Source organism: Hyla sarda, chromosome 1, assembly GCF_029499605.1.
Source record: "Hyla sarda isolate aHylSar1 chromosome 1, aHylSar1.hap1, whole genome shotgun sequence".
NCBI classification, from domain to species: Eukaryota; Metazoa; Chordata; class Amphibia; order Anura; family Hylidae; genus Hyla; species Hyla sarda.
Window position 1 is genome coordinate 494,357,852 of NC_079189.1, and position 23,171 is coordinate 494,381,022.

A 23,171-nucleotide genomic window follows, 5' to 3' on the forward strand; every position below is an offset into this window, starting at 1 on the left:
TACCTCTTGTCAAAATGAACAGTATAGGGCAACACCAGCGTCTTAGTGTAAAAAATTAATTTTTTTACACTAACATGCTGTTGTAGACCCCAACTTCACCTTTTCATAAGGGGTTAAAGGAGAAAAAGCCCCCCAAAATTTGTAACACAATTTTTCCCGAGTTCGGCGATACCCCATATGTGACCCTAAACTGTTGCCTTGAAATACGACAGGGCTCCAAAGTGAGAGCGCCATGTGCATTTGAGGCCTGAATTAGGGATTTGCATAGGGGTGGACATAGGGGTATTCTACGCCAGTGATTCCCAAACAGGGTGCCTCCAGCTGTTGCAAAACTCCCAGCATGCTTCGACAGTCAACGGCTGTCCGGCAATACTGGGAGTTGTTTTGCAACAGCTGGAGGCTCCATTTTGGAAACAGTGGCGTACCAGACATTTTTCATTTTTATTGGGGAGGGGGGGCTGTGTAGGGGTATGTGTATATGTAGTGTTTTTAACTTTTTATTTTATTTTGTGTTAGTGTAGTGTAGTGTAGTGTTTTTAGGGTACAGTCACATGGGCGGGGGATTACAGCGAGTTTCCCGCTGCGAGTTTGAGCTGCCGCGCCAAAATTTGCTGCATCGCAAACTTGCAGCCTGATACTCACTGTAAGCCCCCTGCCCATGTGAATGTACCCTGTACATTCACAGGGGGGGGGGAACCTCCAGCTGTTGCAAAACTACAACTCCCAGAATGCACAGTCTATCAGTGGAGGCACACGGGTTGGGAAACACTGAGTTAGGAAACAGACAATGTTTCCCAACCAGTGTGCCTCCAGTTGTTGCAAAACCACTACTCCCAAACATTCTCAGGCATGCTGGAAGTAGTAGTTTGGCAACATCTTTAGAGCCAGATGTTGCCGAACTGCAACTCCCAGCATGCTTGGAGTTGTAGTTTTGCAACATCTGGAGGACTACAGTTTGCAGACCACTAATACAGTGGTTCCCAATCTGTTCCCTTCCAGATGTTGCAAAACTACAACTCCCAGTATGCCAAAACTGTCCAGTATACAGGGTCCCATTACAGCAATGCATGTCGCTTTACGGCAACGTGCATTGCTGTAAAGGGCCCGACCGCGGCTGAAGAGGAACTCACCTGTCGCCGCCGTCTTCATCGCCGAGATCCGGGTCTGCAGGGACAAGGTAAGTACCGGGGCCAGGCCCCAGCACTCCCCCGTCCCCCGCTGCGTCCTCCGGTCTTCCTCCCGTCCTCTCCGGACTTCCAGGGACCGGGCATTTCAGCAGGCATCCGCTTCTGATCTCTGCCCGGCGTGTGGCAGAGACCGGAAATACAACAGGACGTTCTCCAACGTCCTTGGGCATTAAAGCCCAGGTAGCGGGGACGTTAGAGAACGTCCTATGTTCTAAAGAGGTTAAAGGGGATTAACTAACCTGCAAAAGCATTAGGTGGCCCCTATAATGTTAAGCTGCCATTGTTAATTACATTTTTTGGTATATTTAATTGATAGATATCTTTTACACTTATACATGGAGGGTTTTCTTTTCTTGTTGGGTGCAATATAATAAGGATATACTTTATATTAACAAGAGGGCTGCCTTGGTTTGAGTCTCTCTATGGGATGGCAAATATTAGGTTGTCTTTCTCACATTAGTCAAACAAGAAATTACAAAACAAATGCACCAGCTCACCGTATGTAGACATGTAGAAGAACGGAACACAGGGCAGAAAAGATGAGCCACATCCTCAGTCCAGGCACTGGAAACAATGAAGGTAGTTGTCCAGCTCCACAAAAATGAAGTCCAAAACTTTAATGAAACTCCATATTAAAAACTCATGGTACAAAAAACACACACATAAGTGCTCAAGTGAGTTAAAACCCTCACACGACAACGCATTTCAATTACCGTATATACTCGAGTATAAGCCGAGTTTTTCAGCACGATTTTTCGTGCTGAAAACACCCCCCTCGGCTTATACTCGAGTGAACTCCCCCACCCGCAGTGGTCTTCAACCTGCGGACCTCCAGAGGTTTCAAAACTACAACTCCCAGCAAGCCCGGGCAGCCATCGGCTGTCCGGGCTTGCTGGGAGTTGTAGTTTTGAAACCTCCGGAGGTCCGCAGGTTGAAGACCACTGCGGCCTTCAACATCATCCAGCCCCCTCTCACCCCCTTTAGTTCTGAGTACTCACCTCCGCTCGGCGCTGGTCCGGTCCTGCAGGACTGTCCGGTGAGGAGGTGGTCCGGTGGGATAGTGTTCCGGGCTGCTATCTTCACCGGGGAGGCCTCTTCTAAGCGCTTCGGGCCCGGCCTCAGAATAGTCACGTTGCCGTGACAACGACGCAGAGGTGCGTTCATTGCCAACGTACTTCTGCGTCATTGTCAAGGCAACGCCTCTATTCCGGGCCGGAAGCGCGGAGAAGAGGCGCCCCCGGTGAAGATAGCAGCCCGGACCACCTCCTCACCGGACCACCTCCTCACCGGACAGTCCTGCAGGACCGGACCAGCGCCGAGCGGAGGTGAGTACTCAGAACTAAAGGGGGTGAGAGGGGGGCTGGATGATGTTGAAGGCCGCAGTGGTCTTCAACCTGCGGACCTCCGGAGGTTTCAAAACTACAACTCCCAGCAAGCCCGGACAGCCGATGGCTGCCCGGGCTTGCTGGGAGTTGTAGTTTTGAAACCTCTGGAGGTCCGCAGGTTGAAGACCACTGAGGGCGAATGATGAGAAGAGGATGATGAAGGGGGGGGGTGTGGGGATGATGAAGGGGGGTGGGGATGATGAAGGGGGGGGGTGGGATGATTACAAGGGGATGATGAAGGGGGGATGTGTGGGATGATAAGGGGATGATGAAGGGGGGATGTGTGGGATGATAAGGGGATGATGAAGGGGGGATGTGCGGGATGATAAGGGGATGATGAAGGGGGGATGTGTGGGATGATGACAAGGGGATGATGAAGGGGGGATGTGTGGGATGATAAGGGGATGATGAATGGGGGATGTGTGGGATGATGACAAGGGGATGATGATGAGGATGTTAATGACGGGTCTGGATGATGACAGGGGGGGATGAGGTATTTCCCATCCTAGGCTTATACTCGAGTCAATAACTTTTCCTGGGATTTTGGGTTGAAATTAGGGGTCTCGGCTTATACTCGGGTCGGCTTATACTCGAGTATATACGGTACTATGGATCTTAATCATGGCTCGTCTATTCACATGAAAATACAGACTATATATGCCTTCATAAACTGTATACAACAGGAATGTCCCCACCATGCCAGAAACACCAAGCAGGGAATGGGGGAGAGTAGGCAACCAACATAGGATTGTGCACTTAACCCTATACATTCTCAAACTTTGTTGAATTAAAAATAAGCATATAAAAACAGAATATAAAGGATAAATCAAAAAACAAGAAGAACAATTCAGAAAAAGGTGGTGTTGCCGCTCAGTAAAGGAAAGCTAAATCCTTTTTGTAGTTCATTCCTCTTGGAAATCTGGTATCAAGACATAAAATCCAGTATGCGTCTCTCATGAATAATAAACGCGACCAATCTCCACCCCAGTTTGGAGGGTGTGCACGTTCTATTCCTGTTACCTGCAAGCTTGATGGACTTCCCTAATGTGTCTCGTCAAGCCTGAGGTAGAACAGGAAAGAAAAGACGCAGTGTCTGAATTGTATATGCTCGTATGTGCGTCTCTAACTTACGGGCCGTGCAGCCAACATATTGGATGTTGCAAGCACTACACGTTACAAGATATACAACATGTGTAGTATCACAATTAATAAAAGACTTGATCGAAAATGTCTTGCCATTGGTTACTGATTTTAATGCATCTGTTTTCATGATGAACTTGCAAATATTACACCTATTTTTGGAACACCTATGACATCCCTTTGTGCACAACCATGGCGTATCATTGCTACTCCTGAAAAAAATCGCTAGGTGACAAATAAATAACGTAAGGATCGTCCTCTCTTAGCTACAATATTCAACTCATATTGCAACACACCTCTCAGCACCTCATTTTCAAAAAGTTTAGGTAGGCGTTTCAGAATTCTAGACTTAAAGGAGAACTACAGGATTGAAAAATGTATCCCCTATCCTAAGGATAGGGGATAAGTTTCAGATCGCGGGGGGTCCGACCTCTGGGGCCCCCCGCGATCTCCCGTACAGGGCCCCGGCTCTCTGGTCAGAGAGGGCGTGTTGACCACCGCACGAAGCAGCGGCCGACACGCCCCCTCCATACACTGCTATGGGAGAGCCGGAAATTGCCGAAGGCAGCGTTTCGGCTCTCCCATAGCAGTAAATGGAGGACGCGGCCCCGTACGGTAGATCGTGGGGGGCCCCCACGATCTGAAACTTATCCCCTATCCTTAGGATAGAGAATAAAATTTTCAATCCAGTAGTTCTCCTTTAATCTGGTAGATTTTAGTACTATAAGAGGTTGAAAATGTAACTTTGTTACCTGGTTCAGAATCAGTTTTACGTTCACAATCAGAACTTAGTTATGATGTACGCAATCTAGAACCGGCTATTTTGGACTTTTAATCATATTTGTGGAGCTGAACTACTACCTTCATTGTTTCCATTGCCTGGACTGAGGATATGGCTCAGCTCTTCGGCCCTGTGCTCCCTCTTACGGAAGTGTCTTCTACAGATCTACATATGGTGAGCTGGTGCATTTCTTTTGTATTATTTTGTTTGTCACATTTACCACATTTGTGCCACCGTGCTCACCTCAAGTTTACATTTTTTGAATGAGAACTTTATTATAAGAAGCACCTCATTTGTATATCTAGTTGGACTATACAGATTTTTCATATATATTTTTTGGTCTATTTTTATTTCTAACATGGAACCTTCATCCATTTCAAGCGGGCTCAGCAACAATAATCATACCAGGGTTGCCACTGTGTATATCAGTAAATTCACATAACACCACAACAAAAGACGATATACCAAAAAGAGCACACCCACTATTCATGTACCATTAGAAAGAATACTTTATTACAATGTACACATAGATGATAAAGCAGACAGAGACACTTAAAACCATCTAAAAGACCCAAAGGCCACTACCCAACCGGGGGGACCCCCTGAAAAAAGGAGGAGTCCACTCCCGGGGCACATGCTAAATCAAGACATAGATATTACAATAGTCCCAATAGCCCAGAACATCAATGAATAAAGTACAAAATCACCTATAAACTTTCCTCAGTTTGAAGATAATAATGATGATATTAGGCCTGTAAGCAAAATATATAATAAATACAACCTCATCCAATATGTATGCCACTGGAAAAGTAGGGCTATTGACAACAGATGCAGGATAACCATGCAGGTGCCCCCCTGGACCCCACATTTCCTATTGCCGTCTGCAATTTCCTCAGGAGTGTTGTGCCATGTTTGACATTTTCTGCTTTATATATACAATTTAATAAAGCAAATAAGCATCAGGAGGAGGTACCTGGTGGTCCGTGGCACCATTCATGCTTGCATGTTGGGACGCAAACGGGTACCCACTTGTACTTCTGGGTCCTCCCTGCTTCACATCCTTTCTACCTCGGCTCTCATACGCATGCGCTATCGTACCTCATGCGCTACCTGCCTGAATAGTGGGTGTACGCTTTTTGGTATATTGTCTTTTCTTGTGATGATACCTTCATCCATTTCGTCTATCACTAATACAGACTGTTCACAAGATTCACTCAGTTTGGATAACTCAGAACGTCTAACAAGGGTGGCTAGCCTATTTTCAAGAGAAAACAATACTATTTTTCCATTCGATGTGAAGAAGCTTATGTGGGATCTGGAGCGTTTCAAAACCCAACAATTACGCATGTGGGTTTCAGTTACTTTAAAGCAGTACATTGACAAAGAAATGATCCCTCATGGTGTGAGGATTAGAAAAAAATCCACCACCCTCGGAAGAGGAATACTCCGTTAAACTAACGAATATCATCATTGAACGTGAACATAAAAAACTTAAGGAAATAGAAAAAAATGTAATGGATATTAATGCTTCATTGGACAAACAACTCACAGATCTCAACGAATTGCAAACCAAAATGAATAAAAATCTGCTGGATTTGGAGGAAGCTATTGCTGCTGTTAAAAATGCAAAATTCAATAGAGACCTCAAAGATTATGCTACCAACTTGGTCTACACCTGGCAGAGGAGTTTTACTAACAAACAACCACGGTCCATTTTGAAAAAATCTCACAACAAAGGTGACACATACTCCAAAGAAAACAGTTAATTTTAGTTTGTCTGATGTAGATTCCACAAATAATTGTACAGATGCCTCTGAGGATGACAACAACAATGCCCCTTCTAGTTAAATGCCAGTTCCAAAAAACGGGAATGCACCGGTGCATACTTCCACAAAAAAGAAAAATTACCAACAAAATGCAGGGGGGCACAGGGCAGGACAGAGACATAGGAGAATCAAAAACAAGACGAACCAGATACCACACAAACAGAAATAAATGACCAATCAGTAATCAATATGTCTGCAAATATTTTGTCTATGGATCAACTGAATGTACTTTAAAAAGGATTGAATTTTGTTCCTGATCATTCATTCAATTTGTATAATACATTACAGGATGTAAATAAGTTTGTTAGACTACTTACTGTCAAAAATATTTTTTTTTTCTCTTGGAGGAAAATCACAACATGGATTGGGACGCTGCAGACAGATTGCAAACTCACGTGCTTGAATGCGAATGGAGTTAAATCAATTCTCTTGAATTCTACCTTTCATGAGCAAAGGACATTGTTGGATTTGATAGAGCTGCAGCAAGAACACGATACGGATGCTGGAATTGTAATTTTAGGCACTAAACAGTTTTAAAGTGTCAAACCCTAACTTTCACCCTGTTAATTCACGGACAAGTTCCATGGATTTATTCCAACATAGAGGGGAAAATGATTCAAAAGAACTTGATACTATTAAGCAAACCCAGCCGGGCAATCTTACCAAAAATGAAGTCAAAGTGCTCAAAGACCTCAAAATCCAACCCTAACATTATCATCAGCATTGTGAATAAAATGGGGGCAACGGTTATATTATACAGGTCACCACATGTCAGGTCCACTCCATGTTGGGGGATACTTCCACATATAGGAAATTACTGGAAGATCCCACTAACATTATTACTGGAAGATCCCATTAACATTATTAAGCAAAATGTTTGAAATGTGTGTCTCATGGGGTATCTTTGGGTATTCTGTCTGAGCACCAGATTTACTTCCTTGTCCCTGAATTCCCAGTCTGTCCAGTCTTTCATGCATTGCCAAAAATTTATAAGAACTCCTTCCTTCCTCCACTACATCCAATAGTGGCAGGGATAGGTTCAGTGCATGAAAGACTGGCAGCGTGGGTTGAAAACCTGCTCCAACCCCTAGTTGTCAGAACAGATGGTTATGTACATGACACTAAAACATTGTTACATGCTATTGAAAAACTTTCCTGGGATACTAATTGTTCATGGCTTTCGTGTGATGTTGCTACACTCTATTCTTGTATTCCTCATGATCATGCTTTAACTGCAATTAAATATCAGTTGACGAGATACAGCAATTTTGATCACACTTTAACTCCCATAAGCCCATTTTCACCTTAAGGACCAGGCCAATTTTATTTCTGCGTTTTTGTTTTTTCCTCCTTGCCTTCCTTCTAATAATAATAATAATTTTTTTAGGGAGGAAATTTAAATGAAGACCACAATTTTGCAAATTTTTTTAAAAAATGATTGGGGCGGTATGAGGGCTAATTTTTTGCACCGTGATCTGTACTTTCTTTATACCACATTTGCTTATATAAAACTTTGAAATCACTTTTTATTTAAAAAAAAATTTGGAATAAAATGTGACAAAAAAGTAGCAATTTTGGACTTTTTTTTAAAATTTTTTAAGTTTACGCCCTTCACCATACAGGATCATTAACATTATATTTTGATTTACCTTTACACATGCAGCGATACCAAATATGTTTCTAAAAAATATGTTTAGCTTTTTGGGGGTAAAATGGGAAAAAGGGGCAATTTCCATTTTTATTGAGGGAGGGGATTTTTTTTATTTTTTTTTACTTTTTATTTTTACATTTTTTAACTTTTGTTTTACACTTTTTATGTCCCCATAGGGGACCATTACTTGATTGTTAATACTGTTCAGTGTATACCTCATACCATATCTCAGACCAGAGCAGAAGACCCCAGAAGATGGCCGAAGGAAGGTGAGGGGACCTCTGGACGCCATTTCAAATGATCGGATCCCCGCGGGCAATTCGGTCTTGTATTTAAACATGCGCATTGCAGCAGATGCCGTGATCTGTATTGATCATGGCATCTGAGAGGATAATGGCGGACATAGGCACGATAGCTGATGTCCGTCATTATGATAGCAGCCGGGACCTGCAGTGCAGGACGCGAGCACCACTCCAATGCTCGTGGTCTTGTACAGGACGTAAATGTATGTCCTGGGCGCGAAGTACCTCCGCACCAGGATGTACATTTACGACTGTGGTCTTTAAGGGGTAAATTGATTATATTTTGGAGGTGTTACAATTTTTTGGGAACATAATTTTTTCAGATTCAATGATTATTTCTATATACAGGTAACAGGTTGCCCGACGGGGTCAAGTTTTCACCCAGCCTAGCAAATCTGTATATGTCATTCTGGGAGGAGAGTCATATATATGCGGTCGTCAACCCTTTCGTGTCTATGATTGGGTGGTACGACTATTATATAGATGACCTCCTCCTGGTTTGGTCTGGGTCTAAGGAAAAAGCTGAAAAGTCTTCATCTGCGTCCGTGCTGCCACCAGTATACACCCCCCCTCCCCTGGTCTTCATCTGAGTCCGCAATAAAAAAAAACCCTGCCCCGTCCAATAGAGCCCATTACCTTCACTTACTCTTTTTTTCCCCACCCTTCCATGCTCCCTGGGGTGGATGGGTATGGTGACCTTATGGTGACATAACCTGCATTTTTTTTTTGTCACTGTTATTGTAACTTTAAAATAAAAAGTCACAGCTTAGCCTCTGTTTACATTTGCTTTTGGCGGACCAATCAGGGGTTTCTGTTAGTTTAGACAGCATGTATTATCTCTGCAAAGACAAATTAAACCTTGACAGAAGCATGGCATACCCCATTAAAAGTCAAGTAGGTATACTGTGCATCATTTGGTTCCACTGTAAAGAAGGATCTGACAAAATGATATGGCTGTCAATATGAGTGAAAGTGAATATCTAAAGATAGTGTGAATTCAAGTAGAGAAAACAGACATGGTCGCACATCTACATTTTGTATTTTGATCTAATTGCTTCTCAACATAAATTCAAAAACTAACAGGTTGTTAGTATACAGTTTGATCAAAAGGTACAAGCCCACTCGCCACATCAAGACCACCTATTTAGAGTGGGTCCCTAACTTCCCTAGCATAAAATGGCATAGTACTGGGTGGGGACCACCACCGCCGCAGAGGGAAGTGCTCTGCCTCAGAGCACAGACAAGATACAGACAAATTGCAGTCTTTAAGAAAAACATTTCCATGCACAGTGACAATGTGCTAAATACAATGTGCTAAAGTATTATTTATATACAAAATGGTTTCTCATTGGTCATTTTATGAACTTATTTCTTGTGTATTTGCACTATATAGGTTCCACATGGCTGCTTTAGGAATATATAAAGCATTTTGGTTACAAAGCTGTTAAAATGTAAAAATCTATTTTTTGGCGCAAAATACAGGTTTTTCTTCTGTCCTTGCACCATGTAGTTTCACATGGCTGCATTAGAGTTATATAGAGCATGTGCTTGCAAATGTAAAAATGTTTGTGCAGATCTCATTACAGGGGAGGGGAGGAGAGGAGCTCATTATACTAAAGGGGAAATGCCCCGAGCCTCAGAAAAATTAAGAAAGACTCATCACAGTAATACATAGATCAAAAGGTATTTTACATATTAACATATTAACACTGGCTCATGGATCGTACCCAGAGAGTGGTGGTAAATGATTCGTACTCTGATTGGTCCCCGGTTATTAGTGGTGTACCCCAAGGTTCAGTACTGGGCCCGCTGCTGTTTAATTTATTTATCAATGATATAGAGGATGGTATTAACAGCTCTGTTTCTATCTTTGCAGATGACACCAAGCTTTGTAGCACGGTACAGTCTATAGAGGATGTGCATAAGTTACAAGATGACTTGGATAGACTAAGTGTCTGGGCATCCACTTGGCAAATGAGGTTCAATGTGGATAAATGTAAAGTTATGCATCTGGGTACTAATAACCTGCATGCGTCGTATGTCTTAGGGGGGATTAAACTGGCAGAGTCACTGGTAGAGAAGGATCTGGGTGTACTTGTAGATCACAGACTACAGAATAGCATGCAATGTCAGGCTGCTGCTTCCAAAGCCAGCAGGATATTGTCATGTATCAAAAGAGGCATGGACTCAAGGGACAGGGACATAATACTCCCCCTTTATAAAGCATTGGTACGGCCTCACCTGGAATATGCTGTTCAGTTTTGGTCGCCTGTTCATAAAAGGGACACTGCAGAGTTGGAAAGGGTGCAGAGACGCGCGACCAAACTAATATGGGGCATGGAACATCTTAGCTATGAGGAGCGATTAAAGGAGTTACAATTGTTTAGTCTTGAGAAGAGACGTTTAAGGGGGGATATGATAAACGTATATAAGTATATTAATGGCCCATACAAAAAATATGGAGAAAAACTGTTCCAGGTTAAACCCCCCCAAAGGACGAGGGGGCACTCCCTCCGTCTGGAGAAGAAAAGGTTTAGTCTAAAGGGGCGGCACGCCTTCTTTACCGTGAGGACTGTGAATTTATGGAACGGTCTACCTCAGGAACTGGTCACAGCAGGAACAATTAACAGCTTTAAAACAGGGTTAGATACATTCCTGGAACAAAATAACATTAAAGCTTATGCAGAATTATAAAACTATATCCCTTTCCCTTATCCCCTTACATCCTTCCCTTCAATCCCCTGGTTGGACTTGATGGACGTATGTCTTTTTTCAACCATACTAACTATGTAACTATGTAACTATGTAACTATATGTTTATTATTATACATACAGGTTTTAGGGCACATTACTACACTGATTTAAGCATTTTTTTCTTATTTATTACATTAATGATTTAACACTTAGCAAGTTCTTGGAATTCGCATAAAACAATACCATTTACAAGTTCTTCAACAAAATGATTCTTTATTTAAAGGGGTATTCTGGCTTGAGAGGTGCAGGGGGGGTGATGGGGATGATGAGAGGTGCAGGGGGGGGTGATGAGAGGTGCGGGGGGGTGATGGGGATGATGAGAGGTGCAGGGGGGGTGATGGGGGAAGGATGATGAGAGGTGCAAGGGGGGTGATGGGGAAGGATGATGACAGGTGCAGGGGGTGATGGGGATGATGAGAGGTGCAGGGGGGTAATGGGGATGATGAGAGGTGCAGGGAGGGGTGATGGGGATGATGAGAGGTGCAGGGAGGGGTGATGGGGATGATGAGAGGTGCAGGGGGGTGATGGGGATGATGAGAGGTGCAGGGGGGGTGATGGGGATGATGAGAGGTGCAGGGGGGTAATGGGGATGATGAGAGGTGCAGGGAGGGGTGATGGGGATGATGAGAGGTGCAGGGAGGGGTGATGGGGATGATGAGAGGTGCAGGGAGGGGTGATGGGGATGATGAGAGGTGCAGGGGGGTGATGGGGGTGATGAGAGGTGTGGGGGGGTAATGAAAGGTGCAGGGGGGGGTGATGAGGAGAGGGGGGGTTATAGTAGTGACGAGGAGGGGTTTGGCGGGGGATTTGTGGGTGATGAGGACGCAGAGGGTAAGAGGGGGTGTATATGTATATATGATGTGTATGCATGTATGTCAGGGAGGGGTGATGAGAGGTGCAGAGGGGGTGATAGGGATGATGAGAGGTGCAGGGGGGTGATGGGGATGATGAGAGGTGCAGGGGGGTGATGGGGATGATGAGAGGTGCAGTGGGGTGATGGGGATGATGAGAGGTGCAGGGAGGGGTGATGGGGATGATGAGAGGTGCAGGGAGGGGTGATGGGGATGATGAGAGGTGCAGGGAGGGGTGATGGGGATGATGAGAGGTGCAGGGGGGTGATGGGGATGATGAGAGGTGCAGGGGGGTGATGCGGATGATAAGAGGTGCAGGGAGGGGTGATGGGGATGATGAGAGGTGCAGGGGGGTGATGGGGATGATGAGAGGTGCAGGGGGGGTGATGGGGATGATGAGAGGTGCAGGGGGGTGATGGGGATGATGAGAGGTGAAGGGAGGTGATGGGGATGATGAGAGGTGCAGGGAGGGGTGATGGGGATGACGAGAGGTGCAGGGAGGGGTGATGGGGATGATGAGAGGTGCAGGGAGGGGTGACGGGGATGATGAGATGTGCAGGGAGGGGTGATGGGGATGATGAGAGGTGCAGGGAGGGGTGATGGGGATGATGAGAGGTGCAGGGAGGGGTGATGGGGATGATGAGAGGTGCAGGGAGGGGTGATGGGGATGATGAGAGGTGCAGGGAGGGTAATGAAAGGTGCAGGGGGGGGTGATAGGTGCAGGGAGGGTAATGAAAGGTGAGGGGGGGGGTTATAGTAGTGATGAAGAGGGGTTTGGCGGGGGATTTGTGGGTGATGAGGACACAGAGAATAAAAGGGGGTGTATATGTATATATGATGTGTATGCATGTATGTCAGAATTATATTCAGGGTACAGTGTGTGACAGTATTATATTCAGGGGGTACAGTGTGTGGCAGTATTATATTCAGGGTACAGTGTGTGGCAGGATTATATTCAGGGTACAGTGTATGGCAGTATTCTATTCATGGTACAGTGTATAGCAGTATTATATTCAGGGTACAGTGTGTGGCAATATTATATTTAGGGTACAGTGTGTGGCAGTACTATATTTAGTGGGATCAGTGTGTTGCAACATTATGTTCAGGGTACAGTGTGTGGAAGTTATATTCAGTGGGTACAGTGTACAGCAGTATTATATTCAGGGTACAGTGTGGGGCAGTATTATATTTAGTGGGTACAGTGTATAGAAGTATTATATTCAGGGTACAGTGTGTGGCAGTATTATATTCAGTGGATACAGTGTATAGAAGTATTATATTCAGGGTACAGTGTGTGGCAGTATTATATTCAGTGGATACAGTGTATAGAAGTATTATATTCAGGGTACAGTGTGTGGCAGTATTATATTCAGTGGATACAGTGTATAGCAGTATTATATTCAGGGTACAGTGTGTGGCAGTATTATATTCAGTGGATACAGTGTATAGCAGTATTATATTCAGGGTACAGTGTGTAGCAGGATTATTTTTAGTGGATACAGTGTACAGCAGTATTATATTCAGGGTACAGTGTGGGGTAGTATTATTTAGGGTACAGTGTATAGCAGTATTAAATTCAGGGTACAAGGTTAGCTTGCACAGGGCGCCTGAACACCTAAGGCCGGCCCTGGCTGCGTCTCCAGGCTTGGAAGACGGAATACCCCTTTCACATTTTTATGTGGATGTGGAAACTAAGAGACATATCATGTTCAGCAGGGGTTTAGGTCTAGGGACAAAGAGTAGCTAAACATTAAACAGATGTTGGCTTCAACATCCTGAAAGTTCTATGCTAAAAAAAGAATCTGGCTAAAGAATTGTCGAGTTATGTTCACCTTCTGCATAGTGAGTTCACTAAGTGCAACTTTGTAGCCACTTCACACTGTCCAGTGTGTGAGTTTGACCAGTGAGTGACACATTAGCAGTGTCGACCTAAGCCTGGGTTCACATGCATTTTACTTCTCAGCTTTCCACTAGATCTGTTTTTGCATCAGAAAATTTGAAATGAACTGATCCCAGTTCCTCTCAGGTTGTGTCCACATTCTTTCTATTTTCCATTTTATTTATTTTTATTCAAATGTTTAGATTGAAATCCATAGTGATTGATATAAATGGAGGCATTTTTCCTTTGTGTTGGTTATGTAGTCTATTTTTAAGACTGTTCATGTTTATGTAGGTGAATGAATCCTTTCAAAACTGAAGACACAATGCAGATGTGAACCCAGCCTAAATTCTGCCTTTTTGTGTGGACATATACAAAGTTTCTATGGGCACTTAGTTGAAACTGTAATGTCCAAAGAGCCAGAATCCTTCTAGTATTATGGCTAAAGTGTCAATGCATTATATGGGATTATCCAGCAAACATGGGCTGTCTGATAACATAAAGCCTCTTCTTACATCCCTCACAGCCTCTATTATCAGGCAAGATTGCCACTCAGCCAACCACTGGCTGAGGTGGAACACCACTTTGATTTGCTGGGCAGCAAGGGAGGTAAGTAAAGGCTTTATTATTTTTTTTTTTTTTTTCAACAGACAGTTTGGGCACAATGCATAAAATTTTGCTGGATAACTAGAAAGAAAATAGCATAGACATATAAAATGTGTCACTTTTAAGCCAGTAACTAAAATGCCAACAATGGAATAAACTCCTATAAATTACAAAATGTAGAACTCATCCAAAACATTTACCATGGTCTGGTTTTACACATGGATGGAAATCTTTATTTTCTTTGTGTTTGATCAAGCCTTGGGCAGCCTGTCATATAACTTGTCACACAGAGGTAATATGTCCTCTTCCAACCAGACGTATAAATGAGCCTGTGACTATGTGCAGAATAATGATGACATAGTGTATGTGCCAGTCATCAACTAACAAGTCCGCTTAGCGGTGAGATTCCCCAGTGTAGGGAGTCAGCAGCCTTACCATAAAGTGCTGCAGCATTGCACATTAATTAAAATGATCTTGCTACCTCCATATTAAGGAAAACAAGCACATACACTGAGGAGCCTAGCACACAAAAGACTCAGCTTATCAAAGGCAGACACAAGACAATGAAAGCTGCTACAATGGAAGTCACTGACATAATGCATCACAGTAATGTGCCTTTCAGACTACACATATGAATAGATCCCTGTAGTTTAAAAGCTTAAAAAAATGAAATCTCTATCTTACATGTTTATGGTATATTCATAGCACACATTATAGATGTTTCCTTTTTAATATGAGAAAGGATGGCATAGAGCTTCCTTCAACTGCATTCAAGTGGGCACTGACAGTAGAGGTGGTCATGCATGTACATGGCTTGCTGTGGAAATTATCTTAAAAAAGGGTCTCTAAAGTCTTGGCCACTAAGTGTCTCACTTCCCTGCAATCTCCTGTCCACTGCAATCTCTATCAGCGGAGAAATTAAGAAAGAACAGAGTGGGGCTTAGATGGTGTTATGCAGTGGAGAAAGCCTAGGTCGTGGTAATACAATATGAGTCTCTCTCGCCAGAGGGTCCACATTGTTAATAAAAGGTAAATCAAGGCTATCCTTATCTTTTACCACACAATAAATTGTCCAAGACAATTTCATTAAAGGAGAACTGTGAAAAAACATTTTTCATTTCCCCTGTGCCTGGGCTGCAAAAACCAAAAACTTTAACTCGCCTTCCTACGTTACCCCACTGCGCCCATATCGGCCCTCCAGTGCTTGTCTTCTTCCTGATTCTTGGGCTCAGTGACTCACACTGCGCTGAGTATCGCTGGCCGCAGTGATGTCCCATCTTGGCCGCTGATAGGCTGAGCGCACTGTAAGGAGCCCAGGCAGCAGGAAGGCGAAGCCAAGGCTCATTACATGACCTATCACTGGCCGAAGTGTGACATCGCTGCGGCCGGAAATACGCTGAGCGCAGTATGAGTCACCGAGCCAAGGAAGCAGACCAGCACCGGAGGACCGAGATGCTGATATCGGCGCAACAGGGGAACGTAGGAAGAGGAGTTAAAAATTTTTGTTTTTCCGTTTTTGCAGCCCAGCCACAGGGGAAATAATAAAAAAAATTGGTACAGTTCTCCTTTAATTTAGTTTTCAAAATGATTCTGTTGAACTACAATTCATAAGCAATGTCTGATTAATATCAGTTAATTTTAGGGAGCAGTGTGAGTTTTCTGTCTTTAATGGAAGGGTACCAACAATTTTGACCGTGTGTAAAACAGTGTTTTCTGGAGATGATGGTGGATGCCAAACATATAAAATCTACTGCTCAAGTGCTACAGCCTGACATACCTCCTCACTTGCTCTCATCTCAGCTTCTCCTTGACTGATGTACAGGGCTCTGTATAACATACAAGGTAGCGTGGGGTGCTTAGAGGCGACTGCCGGCGGTTTCACGAGGCCAGAAGAAGCGCATTCCTATGAATGAAACCGCCGGCAGTCGCCTCTGAGCCCCCCACGCTACCTTGCATACCGATCCGGAGGAGCATCCTGAGATGGGAGATGACTGAGCAGTACTTAGGCGGTAAATGCAGGACGCCTGTTTGCTTCTTCTACATTCTTATTACTGATTGCTATTTATGTTGTCCTAGCACCACCACACCTGGATGTACTTGGCTACCTGCCCTGCTTTTCCATCATCTATCTCGGGGAGCTGCATTTAGAAGGTATCGGTGCCACTTTTCTTTTTTCCTTTTAGTATCATTACATGTAACTATATATCTTAATAGTAATGAATCTGAAATATAGCCTATATTAGGCAAGTTTCACATTACAGTGGTCCATCAAAATACGATGGTAATCCGTTCCAAATGAACCATTGTTTGTTGAAACCATCGTATGTTGAGGGATCCGTGCAATGTAAAGTATAGGAGGTAATACTCACATGTCCCAGCTGCTCCGGACCCGTCGCCACTGTCCTGGATGTCGCCCTCCATCGCTGTTGCCGCGTCCCCGGGGTGTCCCCATCGCTCCGGAACGTCTCTGCTGCCCGGGATTCTCGGTCTGTGTCGCCGCCATCACGTCGCTACACACGCTGCTCCTATTCGATGACGGGACGGCGTGCATGAGGACGTGATGACGTTGAAGGAGAGCACCGGCGTAGCAGGGGACCCCGAAGAGGACGCGCCGGAGCCCCGAGGACATGTAAGTGATTGTTGGGGCACACGGCGCACCGTAAATAGCCGTTTAGGCGATGGCCCCGACATACAAAAGCATCGTAAGTTGATGCTGCCTTCAACATGCGATGGCCTCTGAGAGGCCATCGTATCTTGAATTAATCGTATGTCGGGGCCATCGTAGGTCGGGGATCACTGTATATAGTACGGCAGCATCAGAATTAGGCCATATTTTCACACACCTTATTTCTGGCGCTTTTTTTTATCTGAAAAACCAGAAAAAGCTGTTGTCCTCTCATTCCGCACTCCCAAAATGTAATTTTTGCGGCTTTTTTTCTCCTCATTGCAAGTCAAGTGATTTTTTTATTGGCAGTTTTTGTCTTAAAAAACAAAAACAAAACAGTGAAAACACAGCCTTTGGGCCCATTTACATCGCAGCATTTCAGACCAAAATCCAGCGGCAAAAAAACTGCACGGAAATTCCAGTACAGAGGGCATCTGCTTTAAATGAGCTTTTAAGATATCGATCAAGTATTTATAAATTATCATCAAAGGGGTACTCCGGGAAAGTTAAAGGGGTATTTCGGGAATTTTTTTTATTTTACTATGCTACAGGGGCTGTAAAGTTAGTGTAGTTTATAATATAGTGTCTGTACCTGTGTGTGACGGTTTTCTCACAATTCTTCTGTGATTTTCACATCACTATTTATTTTCACCAGCATACAAAATGACTGTTGTCTCGGATTTTTGCCAGCTTGTAATGCGGCCGAGACCTGACTCACTAGTCAGCTGATGACAGGGAGCCTGTCTGCTGCAATGGGTGGAGAGATCAATCTGCAACTAATGCCACAGCTGTAGGCACCCTGATTGAAAACCACAGGTCTGCAGCTCATTTATGTTTCAATGGGTGGGGTGGCTGATGTGTGGGAAGGAGGAAAATAGAATTGTGGGATTTGTAGTCAAAAAAAGAACAGTCAAACAGGAAATACAAGTTCACAAAAAGCTAACCACAGTATTATGGTAATCTCATGATTTAGCCATTTAGCCCCAAGACAAGCGCAGATCCTTCCTAAGCATGTCCCTTACTGTCTGACAGGTACGTACTAAAATCACCTTATGGTGGATAACCCCTTTAATAAAAATAAAAATGCCCCAAAGCCACCACAATGCCTGCTCTGTGTCCCCTGTAGTTATTCATGTGGTTTTGGCAGCTCCTTTTGCCCCTGTTGTCTCCTTAATATTCTTTTTCCTTGCTTGAAGCCCAGACTACAACTCCCAGAAGTCAGTACAGCTCTGTGTAATGGCTGCAAGCCAATTGCTTTCACTGCATGTCTTTTCACACACACACTGCATGTCTTTTCTTTTAAACTATCCTTCCACACAGCAATAAATCATGCTATTCTCTGTATGGCAGTAGTCAGTGATAAGATCTACAGCAAGCAAAAAGCAGCATTATATGCTGAGTTGTGAATAACAATCTTCACATTGCTTCTCTGCCGACACACAGGGAGAGGGAGGGGGAGGAGAGTGTGCCTGTGAAGCCAGAAATCACATGATTGTCTTGAGAGGGTGGGGAATAGGTCTCAGTGAGGAGTTTACACCAAGCAGAATCAGATTATGAAGTCTTCCTTTCACTCGCTGCATGTGAAAGTTAAGAGGAAAACTGTTCTATATAGCTAATGAATGATATTTAAACAAATAAATAGGTTGGTGAGAGGGAAAGGATGGGCTATGGGTTTAGTTCCCCTGAGTACCCCTTTAATTGTATTGGCAGAATGAAGGACTTCTAGGTACAGACTAGATTCAAAGATTCCAAAGTCTGATGATGGGCAGGTACTGTGGTCAGAGGTGTGAGCAGCCCCTTTATTCTAGTGATCACTGGGGTGACAGGGCATCAGCTTCCACCGCTGACAATATCTTAAGTACCGCCAATACCATAAGAATAATTCCTAAAAAGAAAATGTCAAGAAAGAAAAGGAAATACTTTTACCTTTCTTTTTTTATCTACTCTTAGCGCTGTGTGAATCTGGCCTAATGAATACAAAACAGGTTGTTATATACATTTCCCAGAAAGAGATATACTAAAAACTACTGAATAAAATTTTCCTTGGCAGAAGATCACTCAATGATTTATAACACATGCAGATTCTTACTTTTTTTGTTAAATGCTCTCTAATGCAAGAAAAAAAAGGAAATATATTTTATGATCACTGAAGTCTTTACGAGCAGAGATGTTTCTACTCTTTCTAAGTTCTACTTATACTATCTGCTTGTCACCACATCAAATTATGGGTATTTTTTTTATAACACCCATTGCATTAATGGTGGCATGTCTAACATGTTGAATTGTGTGTGTGACCCATGCTGCAGACTGCAGAGCATACTTAAAAAGCTGTGGCACAGAAAGAGTTACAAATCAAAGTCAGCCATTAAATTTAATAAGCCACTATGTGAGCGGGTAGGAATCTGTAACAAAGGCTACAATTAAGTTATGCTTTTCACAAGTAACGTCTAATAAATCTAATCGCCATCAGAGTAGAAAAAAAAAAGGAGAAATAGTTAAACAAGAGAAAAATGCAAGAAACAAATAATTGGATGACTAGGCACCATCTATCTCAATTTAATGTCTGCTTCTGAAAGAATGAATTATGCTATTTATCAAGTGCTATATCAAAACGGGAAGCAAGAAGGGTTTTAATGAGAAGAGATGGAGAGAGACATACTGCGGAATTCCTCATAGAGGTAAGGGAACTGAGAGTGTCCACAGTCTATGACCTCGGATCAGTCTATAAATTATCTTATTATCGTACTCACGATGTATGAAATGTCTCAAAGAGAGAAACAAAAAATAATGCAGAGTTAACCTTTTTTCTGTGTGTTTTCCACATTGATAAAAGCAAGTTTGTTTACGGAAGAGAGAAGGTGTGATTTCCCACCTTGCATATCCCTTAAGGAACTTTCAGACAAGGAGTGTGAACAATATATAGATAAGTACTTCTGAGTTTATGCACACTCACTTTTATATTTTTTTTTTGCTAAATGTGTGGCCGGGCCCTCTTTGCTTCTTAGCTATAAAAGAGCGGTCCGCCACAGTTAGCTAAAGCCCACCTGCCGCTGATCTGTCCCCGTAGTACTGCTTTTTTTTGTGGTGGAGGCGCTTTTACGGGAATTAAAGTTTCTTTTTTTATTAGATTTTTTGCACCTATAGGCGTTCCGTGCCACCAGTAGCAGGCCTGTGCTGTGTGGACAGACCGTACCTGTGTATGCGGCCTGCCCCCATACATTGGTCACTGATCAAGGAGTATCATACTTACATGAAGCAAAAAGTTATTAATTCTTTTGCCTAATTAATTCCCCAGAATTATACTCCAATGTACCAGTCCAGAGTACATTGTCTTCCAAATTTCAAAACCAAAACACCCCCCCTAAAAAAAAAACTTTCCCAATACCCCTGATAATATCTTTTTTTCCCCCCCAAAAAATGGGTCATGGGACATCATTGGGGGTTTGCAGTTGCCTCAAATGCGCAGCGCTCTCTCCCCGCCTGAGCGGGGTGCGCATTTTGAGGCAACAGAATAGGGACGGCCACACACATCACATTCCCAGAATGATTATCTAGAGCATAGGGTTTGGGGAGGGCATCAATTTTACTTTTGGCTATACTCTGGGTCATCATTCTGGGAATTGGCATAACAGTATTAAAATTGCAATTTTCATCCATTCCTGGAAAATAAATTTAGGGAACACCCGTGTGTTTCAAATCTCCACTTCACCCCTATACACCTTCCCTAGGGGGTGTACTGTTTGCAATAGGCTCACATGTGGGTGTTCTTTTCTTATATTTTCCTCTGAATATATGTAACTGTTAGGTCCGTAACAAACATCAGCCTCAAATGCAAAGTGTTCTCATCATGAGCTCTGTCGTATTTCCAGGTGACAATTCGGAGTCACATGTTAGTTGTTCCCAGAAAGATGAAGCAGAACATAGGTTGAAAATTGCAATTTTCAAAAGCTACCCTTCATCCATACCTAGAAAATAAATTTAGGAAACACTCGTGCGTTAAAACTGTCCTCTTTACCCCTATACCCATTCCTCAGGGTGGGTACTTTATGTAATGGTGTCACATGTGGGTGTTTCATTTTTGTATTTTCCTCTGAATGTATGTAACCGTCAGCTACTGATACAGTGGGGATGAAAAGTTTAATTCTAGATCGCGTACATCATTACTAGAATTTCTGGTTAAAGGGGTACTCCGGTGCTTACACATCTTATCCCCTATCCAAAGGATAGGGGATAAGATGCCTGATCGCGGGAGTCCCGCAGCTGGGGATGCCCGGGATCATGCACGGGGCAACCCGTTTGTAATCAGTCCCCGGAGCGTGTTCGCTCCCGGTCTGATTACGGTCGACCACAGGGCCGGCGGCGTGTGACATCACGCCTCCGCCCCCGTGTGACGTCACGCTCCGCCCCTCAATGCAAGCTTACGGGAGGGGGTGTGATAGCTGTCACCCCCCCCCCCCCCCCGTAGGCTTGCATTGAGGGGCATAGCGTGACGTCACATGGGGGCGGAGGCGTGATGTCATACGCCGCCGGCCCTGTGGTCGACCGTAAAGTACCCCTTTAAAGATTTTGAAAGAGATTGAGAACAGAATTAAAGTTAGTGTCCCTTATGTGTTTTCTGTGTTTATATTAACCCCTTAAGGACCAAGCGTTTTTCAGTTTTTGCACTTTCATTTTTTTCCTCCTTACATTTTAAAAATCATAACCTTTTCAATTTTGCACCTAAAAATCCATATGATGGCTAATTTTTTGCGCCACCAATTCTACTTTGTAATGACGTCAGTCATTTTACCCAAAAATCTATGGCGAAACAGAAAAAAACCCATTGTGGGACCAGATTGAAGAAAAAACACAATTTTTTTATTTTTGGGGGCTTCCAATTCTACGCAGTACATTTTTCGGTAATAATTACACCTTCTCTTTATTCTGTAGGTCCATACGATTAAAATGATACCCTACTTATATACAGTGGGGATCAAAAGTTTGGGCACCCCAGGTAAAAACTTGTATTAATGTGCATAAAGAAGCCAAGGAAAGATGGAAAAATCTCCAAAATGCATCAGATTACAGATTAGACATTCTTATAATATGTCAAAAAAAGTTAGATTTTATTTACATCATTTACAGTTTCAAAATAACAGAAAACAAAAAAATGGCATCTGCAAAAGTTTGGGAACCCTGCAGAATTTATAGCATGCACTGCCCCCTTTACAAAGCTAAGACCGCCCAGTGTCATGGATTGTTCTCAATCATCATCTGGGAAGACTAGGTGATGTCAATCTCAAAGGTTTTAAATGCCCAGACTCATCTTACCTTGCCCCAACAATCAGCACCATGGGTTCTTCTAAGCAGTTGTCTAGAAATCTGAAACTGAAAATAGTTGACGCTCACAAAGCTGGAGAAGGCTATAAGAAGATAGCAAAACGTTTTCAGATGTCAATATCCTCTGTTCGGATGTAATAAAGAAATGGCAGTCATCAGAAACAGTGGAAGTTAAAGCAAGATCTGGAAGACCAAGAAAAATATCAGACAGAACAGCTTGCAGGATTGTGAGAAAAACAATTCAAAACCCACGTTTGACTGCACAATCCCTCCAGAAAGATCTGGCAGACACTGGAGTTGTGGTACACTATTCTACTATAAAGATACTTGTACAAATATGGTCATCATGGAAGAATCATCCAAAGAAAACCTCTTCTACGTCCTCACAACAAAAATCAGCATTTGAACTTTGCAAATGAACATATAGACAAGCCTGATGCATTTTAGAAACAAGTTCTGTGGACCGATGAGGTTAAAATTGAACTTTTTAGCCGGAATGAGCAATGGTACGTTTGGAGAAGAAGGGGAACAGAATTCCAAAACAGTATTCCATGTCCATAGCCCCCAAAAACCATAACAGCTAAATTTGTTTTAAAAAATCCCACAGTTGCTCTTTCCCTCTTGAGCCATGTCGTGAGCCCGCAGAGCACTTTATGTCAACATATGAGGTATTTCCATACTCAAGAGAAATTGGTCTACAAATTTTTGGGGCTTTTTCTCCTTATACCACTTTTAAAAATGAAAAAAAAAAAAGCGCCACAAGAACATGTTCATGTAAAAAAATGCAGATTTTGATTTTTCTCCTCCACTTTACTGCTATTCTTG

General features: G+C 43.2%; 1 protein-coding gene across 4 annotated transcripts in view; it reads right to left on the bottom strand.

The window, feature by feature from the left end:
- Positions 1 to 23,171, bottom strand: part of COMMD10 (COMM domain containing 10) — a 458,728-nt gene that overhangs the window by 216,927 nt on the left and 218,630 nt on the right. Inside the window, exon 6 of one of the 4 annotated variants that reach the window (XM_056537411.1) lies at positions 18,953 to 18,994. The exons of the other annotated variants lie outside the window; for them this stretch is intronic. Coding sequence (XP_056393386.1) covers positions 18,974 to 18,994 — 21 coding nt within the window. The 3' untranslated portion in view covers positions 18,953 to 18,973. Of the gene's footprint in view, positions 1 to 18,952; positions 18,995 to 23,171 lie in introns of those variants that run through there. 4 annotated transcript variants of the gene reach the window in all.